Source organism: Macrosteles quadrilineatus, unplaced genomic scaffold, assembly GCF_028750875.1.
Source record: "Macrosteles quadrilineatus isolate MER2022 unplaced genomic scaffold, UCM_ALF_1.0 Scaffold_9__3_contigs__length_116548681, whole genome shotgun sequence".
In the NCBI taxonomy this organism is placed as follows: domain Eukaryota; kingdom Metazoa; phylum Arthropoda; class Insecta; order Hemiptera; family Cicadellidae; genus Macrosteles; species Macrosteles quadrilineatus.
In genome coordinates, this window is record NW_026542602.1 from 10,379,974 (window position 1) to 10,396,678 (window position 16,705).

At 38.1% G+C, this 16,705-nt stretch overlaps 1 protein-coding gene across 4 annotated transcripts in view; it reads left to right on the plus strand.

The window, feature by feature from the left end:
• Positions 1-14,719, plus strand: part of LOC129002084 (uncharacterized) — an 87,406-nt gene extending 72,687 nt beyond the window's left edge. For all 4 annotated transcript variants that reach the window (XM_054429619.1, XM_054429620.1, XM_054429618.1 and 1 more), the window contains 6 exons: positions 758-2,343; positions 3,458-3,662; positions 4,605-4,758; positions 5,166-5,245; positions 7,212-7,355; positions 14,409-14,719. In XM_054429619.1, coding sequence (XP_054285594.1) covers positions 758-2,343; positions 3,458-3,662; positions 4,605-4,758; positions 5,166-5,245; positions 7,212-7,355; positions 14,409-14,640 — 2,401 coding nt within the window. In that variant the 3' untranslated portion in view covers positions 14,641-14,719. The remainder of the gene's footprint in view (positions 1-757; positions 2,344-3,457; positions 3,663-4,604; positions 4,759-5,165; positions 5,246-7,211; positions 7,356-14,408) is intronic.
• Positions 14,720-16,705: the final 1,986 nt, after the last annotated feature.

A 16,705-nucleotide genomic window follows, 5' to 3' on the forward strand; every position in this document is an offset into this window, starting at 1 on the left:
GATTCAACGTAAACCATTAAACAGCTTCTTAAATTCAGTGTTACCATATTCATAACAGCAATGTTCAGCAGTTGCCATTTTCAGCAATTCGTTGGGCAGGAGTTTGAACGTCCAGTCCTCATCAACTTCTGTTGATAAGAAAGTAAATGTTGAAATTTATTTACGGTCTCAGCAGTAACAATAGCTAATGGAACATTAAGTGGCAACCATTTTTAGGGTTTTAAGATTAAGTTGTTTGTTTTAGGGGCTTTGTTTACTTCACACTCTATAACCAAGAATTTGTATTAATCATTACTAATGTATGAGGTAGTAAAATCCTAGGACGATAGGTACTAGCCCAGAACTGTTTTAACATTACTTCAGCCTAGTCCTAGAGAGTTGTGGCATTTATCACATATAGATTAAATCCATTGTTGATTGGCAGGATTTGAACCTAGGGCCTCCAAAGCCCTGTGCTCTACCACTAGACCATCTCGCTCCCCAACAGAATAATAAAAGCTTAACCTTATCAATCTTGGCACGGGTCTTAATTCAACATATCGTATCGTGTAAACTAAACTAAGGAATACAAGATGATAAGTTGACAAAGTGATCAATCTTGATTGGGCTTTGGAATTATCATCAAACTTTTTATGATATAAAATAATCAATCCAGGACCACATACTTTTGACTAGACTCAATCAGATAAATGTTTCTTGTTGTAATAGTTAAGCTACATATGCAACAATGTAGTAAACTGATGTACTTATGTTTCAGAGATATGTGGCCTGAAACAATAGAAAATGAGAACAAATCTCGATCTTTACAAATCCTAAAGTCTGATTATCAACCCAACGGACTGGATTCCAAAAGTCAGCGAAGTGAGCTACAGCAACAAAATATGCCACAACAAACTCTACCACAGCAAAATGATAAACACACCAGAATTTCTATACCAAATACAATACCATCTCTTATAAATAGAACTCCTGTCCAAGGTTCACTTTCTCCACAAAAGAGCAATGAAAAGGGTAATACTGCCCCAGCTGTCAAAACTGTGTTTAAAAAACCTGACGAGGGAAAAGTCTCTTCAAATGTATCACAAAACAAAACCAATGATCAAAAAGAAAATGCCTCCGTTGTAAAGCCAAATAATGACAACAATCCTTCACTTCAACCTAAAGACAAACCTACTACAACAAACAAACAATTTGGTTCACAGATATCCCAAAATAAAAATGCTGGACAAAAGTCACAAAATTCACTTAGCAATCAACCAGTTGGACGTCAGCCACTAAACAATCAACCAATTGGACCTCAGCCACTAAGTAATCAACCAATTGGACCTCAGCCACTAAATAATCAACCATTTGGACTTCAGTCGCTAAATAATCAAGCGTTTGGGCATCAGCCACTTAATAATCAAGCTTTTGGGCCTTTAAATAATCAACTCCAACCTAACCAACCTTTACAATTTGTACCTCATCAACAAGAAGTTCAATTTGGACCTCAGTCTCTTCTTGGTCCGCTTCCGTCTCTTCTTGGTCCCCATCCACCCGTGTATGGCCCCCATTTCATGGATTCACCCTTACAATTTGGGCCGAATCCACCCACTTATGTCCAACCATTTCCTTGTGAGATGGTTCCATTAGTTATGGATCAACAATTATTGAATCAGCCTCTGTCAAACTTTTGCCAAGTAGAAAATAACTCAGTTCCACCATCAGGTCAAACCCAGATATCGGTGCCATCTGTTACAATCACTGTGTCCAACAGTCCTCCGCCAAGGTCTGATCTTAGAGAAGAATTGTCTAAGAAACGTCAAATCGAAAACCATAGCAGAGGTACTATTATCGAGGAGAAAGACGATTCTGATGGTTGGTCAAGAAAAGTGTTTGTTGCCAATGAAAATGCTGACCAACGTGAGAATACTAATACGAGAAGAGTCAACGGTTCTCCTGTGCCTGGAATGAACGAAGATTCTCAAGACCTCAGGGAAAGGCTAAAATATAGAGATTCTCGTAGAGAAACAAAGGGACCTGCAGAATCTTCATTCAGAAGGAATTCACCTGAGAGAAATATATCTAACCGAAATCGTAGATATCCTCAAGAACAGCGTTACTCAAAATATAATGAAGGAGGTAATAATCGAAGGTCCCCTCCTCTTGATAAACGAAGGATGGCTCCAAGAAACAATCCTGACAGGGATGGTTCCAGGGAGGGACGTAGATTTAGAGACCCATCACCAGAGCAGAGAATTGTAAGGTGTAGAGAAGGTTCTTATGAGAGGAGAGTCTATCATGATCCAACAAGAGGCACTGGGAAAGACAGAGTGAGAGGAAGATCGAGATCTCGCTCTCCAAGTAAGTTATAAAAATAAAACTTTATCGAAACAATTCATGTCAGGAAACGAACTAAATACTCAATAGTGGTCTTGTAAATACTACAGCATAATAAACAATAGGTTGAGTATTCTCCCTTTATTCTAGTTGTGAAGATTTTTTGAAAGAAAATATGTTTGTCTATGAGGTATACCACCCCTTTAACTGTCAGTCTCTATTATCTGTCACCTAATACAGTACTCTCACAATAAATTATTATAGAAACTACAACTTGTATCTTTATATTTTCAAAAACAGTGACAGATTTCATAACTTTTATTTTACATTATAAATTGAGTGAACAGTTTTTCCCCGCTCAATGTACATTATTCATTTGTTTGCATACTTCTTTAATTTTAAACTATAAATAGGATTAATTTAAACTTTATGTACAACACAGTAATAGATTTTTTTCTAATAGTCTATTGTGGTTCAATCACGATTTCGATCCTGACAACAACAGTTAAAAAGTTTCATTGCAATTGTATGAAACTAGTGTCCCTGTTGCTCGAATTCGAGCAATTTCTAAGTATTAGAGGTGTTATTTTAAAAGGAATAACGTTGATAATTTATGATGAGTTTAAAAGATTCGACCCAAAGATTATGGAAATATTCCAGATGTACATAACAGAATATATAAATTTATCCAGGCTCTCTTGCTTTTTTCCATTGTAATATTTACGCCAACCCGAATTCAATAGTAAATATTTCATTTCAACCAAGTCAGTAAATGTTTGTAGCAAACTGTAAAATTAGCAAACTTATTGACTGTTTAAAATTAACATATGTTCTTCTTCTCACTTTTAATTTCTGACAACAGCTGGAGTTGCATAATAATTTTTGTTTCCCATGTTAATCTTATGGAGAAATACAAAACTTTAAAGGGTCCTAGGGCCTCACTCTCTGATTATTTCCCTAAAAAGAAAGTTTCCTGCACAACTTCACGTTACGCTCTTTCCAATGACACCAAAAACATGTAAATCGGTTCTGTAGTTTCGGAGGAGTAATTGTCACAAAAAACATGCTTGCGTATTAAATAAGTATATAGATATAGATAATAACTTACATATTTTATGAAGTGCCGATTGCTTGACAGGAAGGCCGGTTAGGAGTCCCAGTCCTATGGCTCATTTCCGTGACCTATGGGACAACATTCCAGCTGTTGTATCAGAATCCATCTTCATGTACAAGTATGTCAAGCAGGACAGTACGACCGAGAAGGATCCTTACGCTCTGCTGAGAGCTACAAGATCTCTCAAGTTCAACGTTGACTTTGATTTTATCAAGGAGCAAACTGCCATGTAAGTTGCAAATAGTGTTGTAGTAAATTGTTAAGACTGAGAAAAGTATCATTGATTATTACTAGTACACCTGTTGCTTGAATTCGAGAAATTGCCAAGTATTACAGGCATTACTTAAAAACGAATTCACAGTCATAATTTCCGATGACTTAAAAGAGTCACTCAAAGATAACGTAACCTTTCTTTGATGTTATGACTAGTGATTTTTAGTCCCTTAGTTGGTGGAAATATATAAGGCCCTGTTTATGCACCAAGAGCGGGAGCGGTAGTGATTTTCAACACCATTGAGTTAAATGGGACTGTTTAGTTATGCACGAAGAGCAATAGCGGGAGCAGTTGACCTCCCGCTGCGGTTTCTAATTCGACCGCTGTGTAGTTAGAAATCGCAGCGGTTGTTTGAAAGTGAGCGGTTTTCAACTGCGTTGACTCAAATGAGACTGTTTATGCACGGCGGGAGCGGGAGCGGCTGTAGCCAGGGTTGCCAACTTGACCCATGCGCACGTGCACTTAGGACAAATGGTTGTGTTAATTATTTGGCAGAGTTTGAGTTGGCAAGACTGTGTCCCCCTTCCAATCTCCGTTGACCAACAGCTACTGCTGTCGCTTGCACAATTTTGACAACATTTTCACAGCCCCCTACCCCCCTCCTGCTCTTGCATAAACGGGGCCTAAGGATTTGTACAGATTTAGTAGTATGGCGTAAACTATCGTACGTAACTCGTCCAAAATGTGTGTACTGGACTCGTATGGTAATCGTATGGAACAACCACACTCGTCCGGTAAACACTTATTTTCAGGACTAGTAACGTAATATACTTTTACTAATGTTAGCTTACCGGTACTTGATTTTTTGCTCTAAACTTACTTGATTATGTAGTTTTACAAATGTTTTAACATTACTATAATCAAAGCAGAAGAAATGTATAACATTTTTGTTGGCAGCAATGAGTGGTATGTGAGTGTAGAGCTGATCTCAGACCAGCACAAATTTCACCCCCTGGTGGGGGAGGGAATGGCGCGTACAAAGGAAGAAGCAAGCCTCAGAGCTGCAAAGCACGCTGTGGACACAGTACAGAAGGCCTGTCAAGTCATTGAGGTAATGAGGTGGTGGTAATGTTCTAATCCTGGCTTGTTCTCAGCAAACTTAGCTAAAAGCCTCAAATGTAAAGTAACAGGAACAATGTTGATTAGTGTCCTGAACTTTGGTGCTTGAGTGACCAGTTTGATTTCTAATACCTATGGATCTATTTTAATTCTTGATTCCTCCAAACCTTTGGCGGTTTTGAGAATGGTCGACCTTTGATAATTTAAGCAAATTTCCCATGTAGGGAATAAGCTATTACCGTAGGTCTCATGGTAAGACCTTTGACTATTAACTATTGTACCCCGTCCAGTTTTGTACAGTTTTGCTATTACAATTATAAATTTTATAATCACAGAAATTAAATTAAATTTTAATTTTAATTTTAAGTTAAATTTTAATTTTTTATATGATGTTTCTAGCCAAATTTGAGATACTTTTGCGAGGGTGGAGAACCAGACTTTATTATCAACAAAAGTCCTATGAAAACTTCCATTTACGAGTAAGTATCATACTGTGAATTGTAATCCCATTGAGTAAAGTTTTGAGTGCCATTTTGAACAAGTTATTTATTAAATGCATGTTGCCTCTGTGGATTGACAATGTAAGGTTTTGGTACCAAAAGTATCTGTAAATTTTAAATCCAAAAGCCAATATATTTTAAAGATTGAATTGGCTAGAGAAATAATTTATTGATCACAATTCACAATTAGTTAATCAATGATAAGGATTGGGAATGCCAAATTTTGGAAATTTATTTTTGGTTATGTTTATTTTTTATATAAGATTTATTTTATTAAACATTTTTTTTATAAAACCTATATTTTTGCAGTTGACTTGATATATACAGTATTTTGCAATTTTACAATATTTTGTGGTAACATAGCCTCCTCTAATACAAGGCTTGCAGCGTTGGTGTGTGGCAATGTCGTACTGGCTAGCCTATTGCCATGGTAATAACAGTAATGACAAACGTTTAAACATGAACATTGCGCAGAAGCTCCATTATGAATTAGTGCGACAGCTCTTTGGGTAGGCCGGGGGTATGACATTGCCCTCTTTGCCTCACCGAAGCCTATTAGATAAAACATATTTATGTACGTCGTATTTAATACACCACAACGAATTCAGTTTTTTTGTATTGTAATTTTTTAATTAGGAATTCCTTTTCTAATGTCTCACTTTAAATCTATTGTAACTTAATTTCCTTCAAAAACTTTTATATAAGTAATTTAAAAATGTATAATATTATATACATTAGAAAAACTGTAGGCTACAGTGAAACCCCTCATATCCGGCTACCACGGGACCAAGCTCCTGGCTGGATAACGATTTGACCGGATAAACCAAGCTACTATCAAATGACAATTGATACCCAATAATAATGTGTAATCCCTATGTAGTCAAAAGTATCATTCAAGTCTGTGTCCTGGGATTATTTTTAGAAGAATACACATGTTTAGAAAAAAAAAATATACATTTATTTTTAGACATTTACTTGTAAAAGTTGTTCAGTAATGGACATAATATATTATGATTCCAGATAACAAAAACTATTAAATATTGATGGAGGAGGTAAAAATTACAATTAATTGGCCTTGAATATCATTAGGTCTTAAATAAATTATTTCTTCTATTCAACTTTCTTATCCATTTTGTTCTTACGAAATACAACAATTAATGTACTGTACTAACCCCGCTTTGGAAAATAATTAACCATCTATTCAGAGGTTAGGCCTACTAGCTCAACTGAGTAGTGAAACAGTAAAATGGAAACTAACAAATAAATAGTGAGATACGTAAATGAAGACTAGTGCTTGCACTTCGGTAAGCTGGGAGAAATATATTTACTGCAATATATTTACTGGGTTTTACTGCACTATCAACTTAATAGATAGACAGGTCAAAAAGACCATTGTTGCTAAATACAAGGTCAATTATATGATGCTACGATTGTTGAATTACATTTGACATTTTGTTAATTATCAATAGCGTAATTAAGGACACAAAGGATAGGATAAGCAGGCTTACCTTTAGACATGTAGGCATACCACTTCACTACGGTAACACAGAAGAAAACACAAAAGAAACACTGAATATTTTGAGGCCACTGGCTCCTTTCTCAACATTGAGAATCTCAACAATTGAGCTCTCAATGTTGAGTTAGGGGCTAGTGGCCTCGAAATATTAAGTGTTTCTTTTTCTTTTGTGTTTTCTTCTGTTACTGTAGTGAAGTGGGAAGCCTATAGAATATCTAAAGGTAAGCCTGCTATCCTTTGTCTCCTTAATTCTCAGGCAATAAGCCCTTTCTATTCAAACCAATAGCATGTTTAGTCAGTTTTTTTTAAACTTAATTATTTCAAGACTATGTTTGATTTCTCAAACTGTGAAAACTCAAATTTATTTATCAAGAACAGTTTATTTCTTAGAAGCCCATTTGAATATTTACTCTTATATTTTGCTTTCAGGATTATCCAGAATATGAATCCCGACACTCCATTAACTCGTTATACGATAGAAATTATGTTCAATGTGTTCTTATCTTCTGACGTGGAAGACCTCTTTTTCTTGGCCACTGACTTTTCATACATGGAGAGAGTTTTAGTCATAGAGTAAGTATCTTAATGATAAACTTATAAAAAAATTATAGGCACAGTTAGTCAAATAATTTTACCTACGACAATTTTTTTTAACTAGCCGTTTCAATTCAGTTCTTAGAATTGGAAAGATTCACTTAAACAGCAATTTTTACTTACTTAACAGCGTTGTTTTACTTAACAACAAGAGTAACGGACCAATGAGGGTCAAGGATTGAGAGAAAAGAAGTGAAATTGTAATGCTTCGAACATTAACTAATCAGCTGATGAGACCAATTTAATTGTTTAAGTAAGTGGTTCATGCATCACTGGCAGTGGCAATGAGAGGTTAAAACATTGCCAGGATTAAAACATAACCTCTCTTAGAAGTTACGAGTAGTGATTGTTAGTAATTAAAAAACGATTGAAGGTTAAGTAGTGTATGCAACTCGCGTTAATAGTCTTAACGACACTCGTATAAGTTTTTTCTACTTGTGTCGATAACACTATGTTTACGCGATCGTTGCATTAACTACTATAATGATGGGATTTATCTTAGGGGACTTATGTTGTCATACTATAGCATTTGGAAACAGTAAGTCAAAAGAACTTTATATATTTATTTGAGAACTCGTTCCCCAAAAACCAAATACAGTAGAACCTCAATAGTTCCGACACTTTGTGGACTTAAGGGATGTCGAACAATCGAAATATCGAACTATAGAGAGTAAATGGGGTTTAATATACAGGAAAGTAATAAAAGGAAGTTACAGGAAGTTAATACGACAGCCTTCTGAGATCTGAGATGCCAGAGGAGACCGTTTTAGTTGGGTACGCCGATGACGTCGCAGCCCTCATTGCTGCACGCAACGTTGAGCTAGCCCAACTGAAACTGAACCAAGTCATGCGCGTTGTAAACGCCTGGATGACTGATCATGGTCTGACACTCGCTCTGAGCAAGACAGAGATCGTCATCCTCACGAAAAAACGGATTGAAACCATCGTTCCGCTACGAGTTGGGAACGTAGTTGTCCAAACCACGCGAACCGCCAAGTACCTTGGTGTCATGGTGGACAACAAGCTGAGCTGGAGGGACCAGATCTTCCGTACGGCGGACAAGGCTGCTAGGAGTGTTGCTGCTCTTAGTAGGCTTATGGCCAATGTCGGTGGTCCCCGGTCCAGCCGTAGAAGACTACTGATGTCTGCAGTCCAGTCCGTGCTTCTCTACGGCTCTGAGGTGTGGGCAGACGCGCTTAACAAGGAGGCGTATAGGTTGAGGCTCGCACGAGCGCAGCGTCAGGCGGCACTCAGGGTCGCTTCCGCGTACCGTACGGTGTCCGAACCGGCCGTTTTGGTGATCGCTGGAGTTATCCCAGTCAAACTCTTGGCAGCGGAGAGGAAGGCAATCTACCAGAGACAAGGCTACATCGGAAAGGACGCTGCAAGAACAGAAGAGCGCTCCCGCACTTTTCAGATGTGGCAAGAAAGCTGGGAAAGGGAGACTCGAGGACGTTGGACTGCCAGACTCATCAGGCAGGTCCAACCGTGGGTAGAACGGCGGCACGGTGAGGTTGACTATTACCTCACGCAGTTCTTGTCAGGTCACGGCTATTTTCAGTCGTACCTGCACTTGATGGCCAAAACGAATTCACCTGACTGCATTTACTGCCCATGCATTCCCGACGACGCGGAACACACTTTTTTCCACTGTCCACAATGGGATATGCTTCGCCAGGAGGCCATTCAACATCTTGGGGTGCTGTCGATTGAATCGATCTGTGAGACCTTGCTGAAGGGTGAGGACAACTGGGACTGCTGGTCGCACTTTGTCCGGAATGTCCTTCAAGCTAAAAAGAATGATCTAGATCGGAACATAGTCTAGATTTGATAAGAAATAAACGGCTAGACACGGCGTAAGCCCCTCGGGCGTAGGAAAACTCGGCCTAGTTCTGATGAAGTGCGACAAGTGTTCCCAGGCTAGTGTCCGAAGAGTAGAGGAGGTTTTTAGTGGGTAGTCTCTGGGCCTTAAGCCCGTTGGAGTCCCACACTACAGGCAACCTGTGTGCATAAATGCATTTTCCCACCTCTCCCTAAAAAAAAAAAAAAAAAATATACAGGAAAGTAAAAATACAAGATTCATATAGAAATCAAATCACCCAAATTTATTAAATACTAAAAAGCTTAACAATTTCACTGTTCATTTGTTAAGTTCCAAGTTTCAAGTCAACAATAAATTACAAATTAATGTTCAAGTCAGCTTACATCACAATGTAGTAACCATTAAATATCACTTGACAAAATAGCTCAACCTGTGTCGAACGGCAAGGAGTGTCGAACTATCGAAGGTTTACTGTAATATTTTATTTGAAGTAAACACAGGAAAATGTGTAGCCTATTCATTTAAATTTAAATTATTTTTAAAGCCCATTTTCTCTACATTTCTGTTTAATAAAGGTATATACCTCGACAATTTCCTTATTAGAATTGCAGCGCTAAAATTGTCTCTTACCTGTCAATAGAAATCTCCAGTTAATAATTTAGTCTACCATAAAATTTGTCAGTATGGCTGAAGTGCTAGAATTTATTGTAACTACCCAGTAGTTAAGTCATCTCCCATGTCAAGTCTGCAATGCTAGAGCTCGTGCATTTCCTGGTGAAGCCTGGGGGTAGGGTTGAAGCCTGTACAAAACCGGTTCCGAGCCACTCTAACCACCTATCCCCAGGCTTGACCAGGAAACGAACAATAGTCCAAGCAAACTAAACAATCTTACATAGGGATCGTTAAAAAAATTGCAAGAAAACGTTTTATGGTTTTATTTTGTAGAGTTGGGTTTGCAGAATGACATACTAAAAGTTGCCAAAAATCGGTGCACGAGAAAACCACTAAAATCAGAATTTAAAATGGCGGCTATTTCCAACATTGCACAAATTAAAAAACATATTTCACATGCATTTGTTATGCACATTTTTCGAGATAATGACTTGGGACCACCGACTGTATTGGGTGGTTAGTATTTCATTTTGATAGGGAACATGTTTTTGGCCGCCATCTTGGATCCGCCATATTGGACATAGATAATTTTTTTTCAAAGTAATGATAGTGTTGTGACACATCATTACCAACTACATTTTTACACTGATTTCAATGCCGAAATCCGTTTTTAAATATATTTATTCATTTAGAAGATATATTCAAACGAAAACTCTCCACCATACATTTCTTATGGACGTTTCGTTGTTTCGTAGTTTGATAATTGTTTTAAAATTATTTTTCTTATATCTCCAGTTCTTATTGACACTTGTAGTTCGTTCTAGGCTTGAAATATTCAGTAATGTAAGGGCTTTCATTTGAGCTCTTGATCATTAAAATCAGACGAGTTAAAGACAAGCTACAAACCTCAGAACAATATTAAATTTAACTTTTTAGAAATATATTTTATTAAAAGATTTATAACTCGGGTTGTTAATACGTCACCAAGTTCTTTCTGGTCTCAAATTACTCAGTGAATGTTTAGCTTTGATTTTATTAATCACTAAACAAAATCTGACAATTTTAAAATGAGTCATGGTTCTTAATTTAACATTAAAATGTATTTGTTTTGAAATTTGTCTTTAGTTAAGGACATATATCCCAAACCCTAATAACTCTCGGAAAGTAATGCATAGCTAAAATAAAAGTCAATATTTTGGCGAATTATTTAAGACTATAAAGAGTTTTGGGAGTTATTTAGAATTGGGGATATACGTCTTGATTGATTGATTGATTGATTCTGTAGGGGCGGACCTTGTCCTATTGCACGTCAGCCACTGATGGGCTTTTTGCGCTCCCCACATGGTACTTCAGAGTCCGTCAAACCTGAGTTGCTTAATGAACTCAAGCATCCTGTCAATGAGCTCCTCCTGAGGAAGGTGTCTGCCCCTTGTCATTACACCAAGAGTACTGTCCCTTACCTCATTCAGAGCTGTGCAGTCGTAGAGAAGGTGATCAGCAGTCTCCTCTGATTGCCCACATTTCCTACACGCAGTGTCACCATTGTGGATCCTCAAGCGATGCAGGTGTAATTTCAGAAAGCCATGTCCAGTGACCATTCCTGTGATCTGTCTGAGTCGCCTCCTGTCCAAGCGTAGGGCATTGGAGGCGACCGTCTGGGAAGGAGAGAAGAGGGTGAGCTTACTTACCCTATGGTGCTGAAGCCTAACCCATCTTTTCCTGTGTTCCTCCTGAGCCCATGCCATGACTGAGTGACATGCATGCCCACGAGAGATTCCACAGAAAGGCTGTGGTCCCACGAAGTCTGAGGCTGACGCGGCATTTGCTAGCCTGTCAGCCACCTCATTCCCTTCTATCCCTGAGTGCCCAGGAACCCAACAGAGCGTTACCTTGTTGCGCCTGCCCAGGTCACATACCGCAGAAAGGCAGTCCCAGACCACCTTAGAATTAAATTCATAGGAATCAAGCGCTTTGAGCGCAGCCTGGCTGTCTGTGAAAATGGAAATGTTGATGTCCCTGAAGCCTAGCCTCAGGTTTTCCCTAGCACATACCATAATCGCAGTCATTTCGGCCTGGAACACAGTTGGGTGAGTGCCCATAGGAAGACAAATGTCCACCCCGTTCTGCACTCCATGAATTCCAGCCCCAGTCCCACTTCTTACCTTAGAACCATCAGTATACCATTCAAGGTCGCCTTGTGGAAGAGGATTCCCACCGGACATCCACTCATCCCTGGACGGAAGGAGGACAGTGAATGGTCTGGCGAAGAAGAATCGAGTCGGCATGTGATCCGAGGGCATGTCCATTACCTCCCCTCTTACCTGCTGAGTGATCCGAGAGTGACCTCGGGATCCTCCAACATCCAACCAAAGGTTATCACACTGGAGTCTGTAGGCAGTCCTCCTCGCAGTGACCTTGACATGCAGGTCAATCGGAGTGAGGTTGAGAAGGCAGTCCAGTGAGGCTCCCGGACAGCTGCTCATTGCGCCCGTGATGATGAGACAGGCGAGTCTTTGGACGGCAGCCAGATCTCTCACCGCCGACACTGAGTCCATCTTGGGCCACCACACGAGTGAGCCGTATGTCATGGCGGGCCTTACCACGGAGACAAATAGCCAGTGCATGAGCGCCGGCTTGAGCCCCCAGGTTCCCCCCACCATGCGTCTGCAGGCCATGAGTGACCACTTACCTCGATCAATGACCTTTTGGAGTTGTGGCCCCCATTGCAGCTTTCGGTCCAATACCACCCCCAGGTACTTTACCTGATTCTGCATTTCAAGCACTGTGTCTTGTAGTCTCAGAGGTCCAATGCCATTTAGATCGCGCCTCCTCGTGAAGGGGATAACCGCCACTTTGGAGGGGTTGATAGAAAGGCCTACCTCAGTGCACCATTGTCCAACTGACCTCAAGGCTGTGTTCATGAGGTCGGAGACCGTGTTGTTGAATTTACCCATAACTAGTATCACAATGTCGTCCGCGTATCCTTGAACGAATACACCACTATCACTGAGAGATCTAATTAAGTCGTCCACAACAAGGTTCCAGAGAAGAGGAGAGAGTACACCCCCCTGTGGACACCCTCGTGTGGTCCTGGCCTCCAGAACCTCATTGTGAAGAGAGAGTCTTACCTTTAAGTCTCCACCATACATTTCTTATGGACGTTTCGTTGTTTCGTAGTTTGATAATTGTTTTAAAATTATTTTTCTTATATCTCCAGTTCTTATTGACACTTGTAGTTCGTTCTAGGCTTGAAATATTCAGTAATGTAAGGGCTTTCATTTGAGCTCTTGATCATTAAAATCAGACGAGTTAAAGACAAGCTACAAACCTCAGAACAATATTAAATTTAACTTTTTAGAAATATATTTTATTAAAAGATTTATAACTCGGGTTGTTAATACGTCACCAAGTTCTTTCTGGTCTCAAATTACTCAGTGAATGTTTAGCTTTGATTTTATTAATCACTAAACAAAATCTGACAATTTTAAAATGAGTCATGGTTCTTAATTTAACATTAAAATGTATTTGTTTTGAAATTTGTCTTTAGTTAAGGACATATATCCCAAACCCTAATAACTCTCGGAAAGTAATGCATAGCTAAAATAAAAGTCAATATTTTGGCGAATTATTTAAGACTATAAAGAGTTTTGGGAGTTATTTAGAATTGGGGATATACGTCTTTAACTAAAGACAAATTTAAATATAAATACATTTTAATGTTAAATTATGGTCCATGACTCATTTTAAAATTGTCAGATTTTGTTTAATGATCGATAAAATTAAAGCCAAACATTTACTGAGTAATTTGAGACCAGAAATAACTTTGTGTCGTATTAACAACCCGAGTTATAAATCTTTTAATAAAAATATATTTCTAAAAAGTTAAATTTAATATTGTTCTGAAGTTCGTAGCTGGTCTTTAACTCGACTGATTTTAATGATAAAGGGTTCAAACGAAAGCCCTTACATTACTGAATATTTTAAGCCTAGAACGAACTACAACCGTCAATAAGAACTGGAGATATAAGAAAAATAGTATTAAAAAAATTATCCAACTACGAAACGTCCATAAGAAACGTATGGTGGAGAGTTATCGTTTGAATATATCTTCTAAATGAATAAAGATATTTAAAAACGGATTTCGCCATTGAAATCAGCGTAAAAATGTAGTTGGTAATGATGTGTCACAACACTATCATTACTTTGAAAAAAAATTATCTATGTCCAATATGGCGGATCCAAGATGGCGGCCAAAAACATGTTCCCTATCAAAATGAAGTACTAACCACCCAATAAATACAGGCGGTGGTCCCAAGTCAATATCTCGAAAAATGTGCATAACAAATGCATGTGAAATATGTTTTTTTAGTTTGTCCAATGTTGGAAAAAGCCGCCATTTTAAATTATGATTTTAATGGTTTTCTAGTGCACAGATTTTTGGCAACTTTTAGTATGTCATTCTGCAAACCCAACTCTACAAAATAAAACCATAAAACGTTTTCTTGCAATTTTTTTAAGGTCATATCCTATATTTCTCCGACTACAAGCTCTAATCTAATGTAAGCTCTCATTAGTCAAGTGATCTTGGAATGTTTCAGAGTTGCGACAAAGATGAACCTGTGGTGGAGACTGTTTGGACCGCGACACCCCGAGGCGAGACAAGATGACATTGTGTCTACGCAGCACGTGTGTGTGTTCAAACAGAAGTCCGCCCTACAGCTCGTCAGAGAGCTGATGGACAACAGAGGGTCGACTGACAAGTACACACTGGTCGACCCACGAGAGTATCGGCTCACTCGCCCCAGAAAGTATGATCGCGACCTGCGGTGAATTATGTCCAAATATGTGAATTACATTAATGTTGTCATTTTATGAGTGTACATAATAAAATAAACAAATAGATTTTGAATTTCTATTTTCCCAGTTTTTGAGTGTTTTAGAATAATGTAGGCCTATATTGTATAAATCTATCTAATTATAATACATATTATGAGAAATTGCAGTGTAGTCAAGCAGTTACCGTACAGCCAAAATATAAAGGCTGCTCATTCGATCCTGAGCGGTATTGATTGATCCAGATGAGATGCCATTTGTTGGGCTTGTAAATACAATTTTGGATTGATGATGCTTTCTAACAAAATGTTATAATATGCTAATAGCGCAGAGGTTTTTGACTTTTTTTTATCTTGTTATTTTAACTATTTGCAATAACAAAATTTACTATTTTATTTTTACATGTTGTTACACTCACAATAACTTAAGTCAAAAGAGAGTTTAGAAGAGAAGGCAGAAATGAATTCATACATCATGTTATAAATATAAATTTAATTAGAAAAACGTTGAATAAAATTAAGTATATATATATAATTAACAAGTATTTAAATACAATCACACCAAATTGAATATGGTACAATACTTGAGGAAAATTATTTCACTGGTTTCAAAAATTTCAAACTCTCTCGTATTGGAACTGCTTACAAATAACATGAAAGTCTTTGTAAACTAAACATAATAACAAATCAATTTTCCTTTTCTTAACCAAAAGTAAAACACTTCTTAATGCATCAAAATATAAGTAATAACTTTTGTTAGTCCTGGACTCTCTAATATTCCAGGGATTACAATACCAGTCTTGTTTACATTCTTACCTATAGATCTTACAGTAACCGCTATCACTAACTCATCACTTAAAAATGAAAATAATAACTTGGAGACAAAAATGGCTTTAGTAGTAATTGTTGTTTTTGGTTTTACGGTCTGTGTCTCAAAACAAAAATGACACCAAATTATCTAATTACTATCCAAGAATCTTAACCACAAAAACCAAGCATATAAACCGTCCGATACTATTTCTCAATTGAACTTGACATAATAGAAACAAATGCACATGCTAAAATTAGCACCAACAATCGACTGGAGATAGTCTCTACCTAAAAAGTAAGTTTTATATAAAATGTAATTCATTATAAAAATGGGATGAACAAATCCTCCTAAGTTTCAATATCAGTCTCAGATTGCATATGACTCTGCATCGAGAAACTGAAAACTCGACGGAGAGAAGACCACTGATTGTGTCGAACCGTTGACCAGATCATTTTGAATCAGTGCGTTTTTTATTCTAAAACAAACACATGGTCAAATTACTATTGAGGAATACACTCTAAAATCTTGGATTAACATGTTCGCTACCACAATTATATGGAATTTACGTTTGCATAGACCAGCGACGCAATTGTGCGTCAACTCGTTTCTCACAATAGACCACCGACGCATATTTGCGTCAGCTGGTCACATTGAAATAGACTAACGACGCACAGTTGCGTCGGTGTTCAATTTTATTAATCAGCGTATTTCTTAGCAACGGTCTATTTTAAAGCCCTGATTTTATCGTATCGGTCTAGAGGGATATCTGCCGCAAATGTGCGTCGCTTGGTCTGTGTATATGACGATTGGTTACGTCACACAACAGTTGGCAACATTGTTGTTTACATTGTGTATTCCGCGACATCACAGAACAGATGTAAACGTTATAACCTTTGTAGTTTTGGCTAGTGTTAAGTGGAGTTTCTATTTGTTTGTGTAAAAGCTTGAAACAACCAAATTTACAACGACGCGTAAGAGAAGAAGTAAAATTGCAATGATTCGAACTTCAACTAATCAGCTGTTCTGTGGTGGATCCAAAATTTTCGGGGCTCTGGGACTTTGGTGGGGCCCTACTAACCGGGGGTCTGAGGGTCCACATTACACAGTTTCTGATGGGCTGTAAACTAATGCTGTCACATCAGCCCAAACCCAAACAATCCAGACATTTAACACCCTGGTACTTGTTACACTCCGCCTTGTATTAACACAGTAGCCTCTGTGAACCACAGGTTGGGAGGCACTACAATGGATA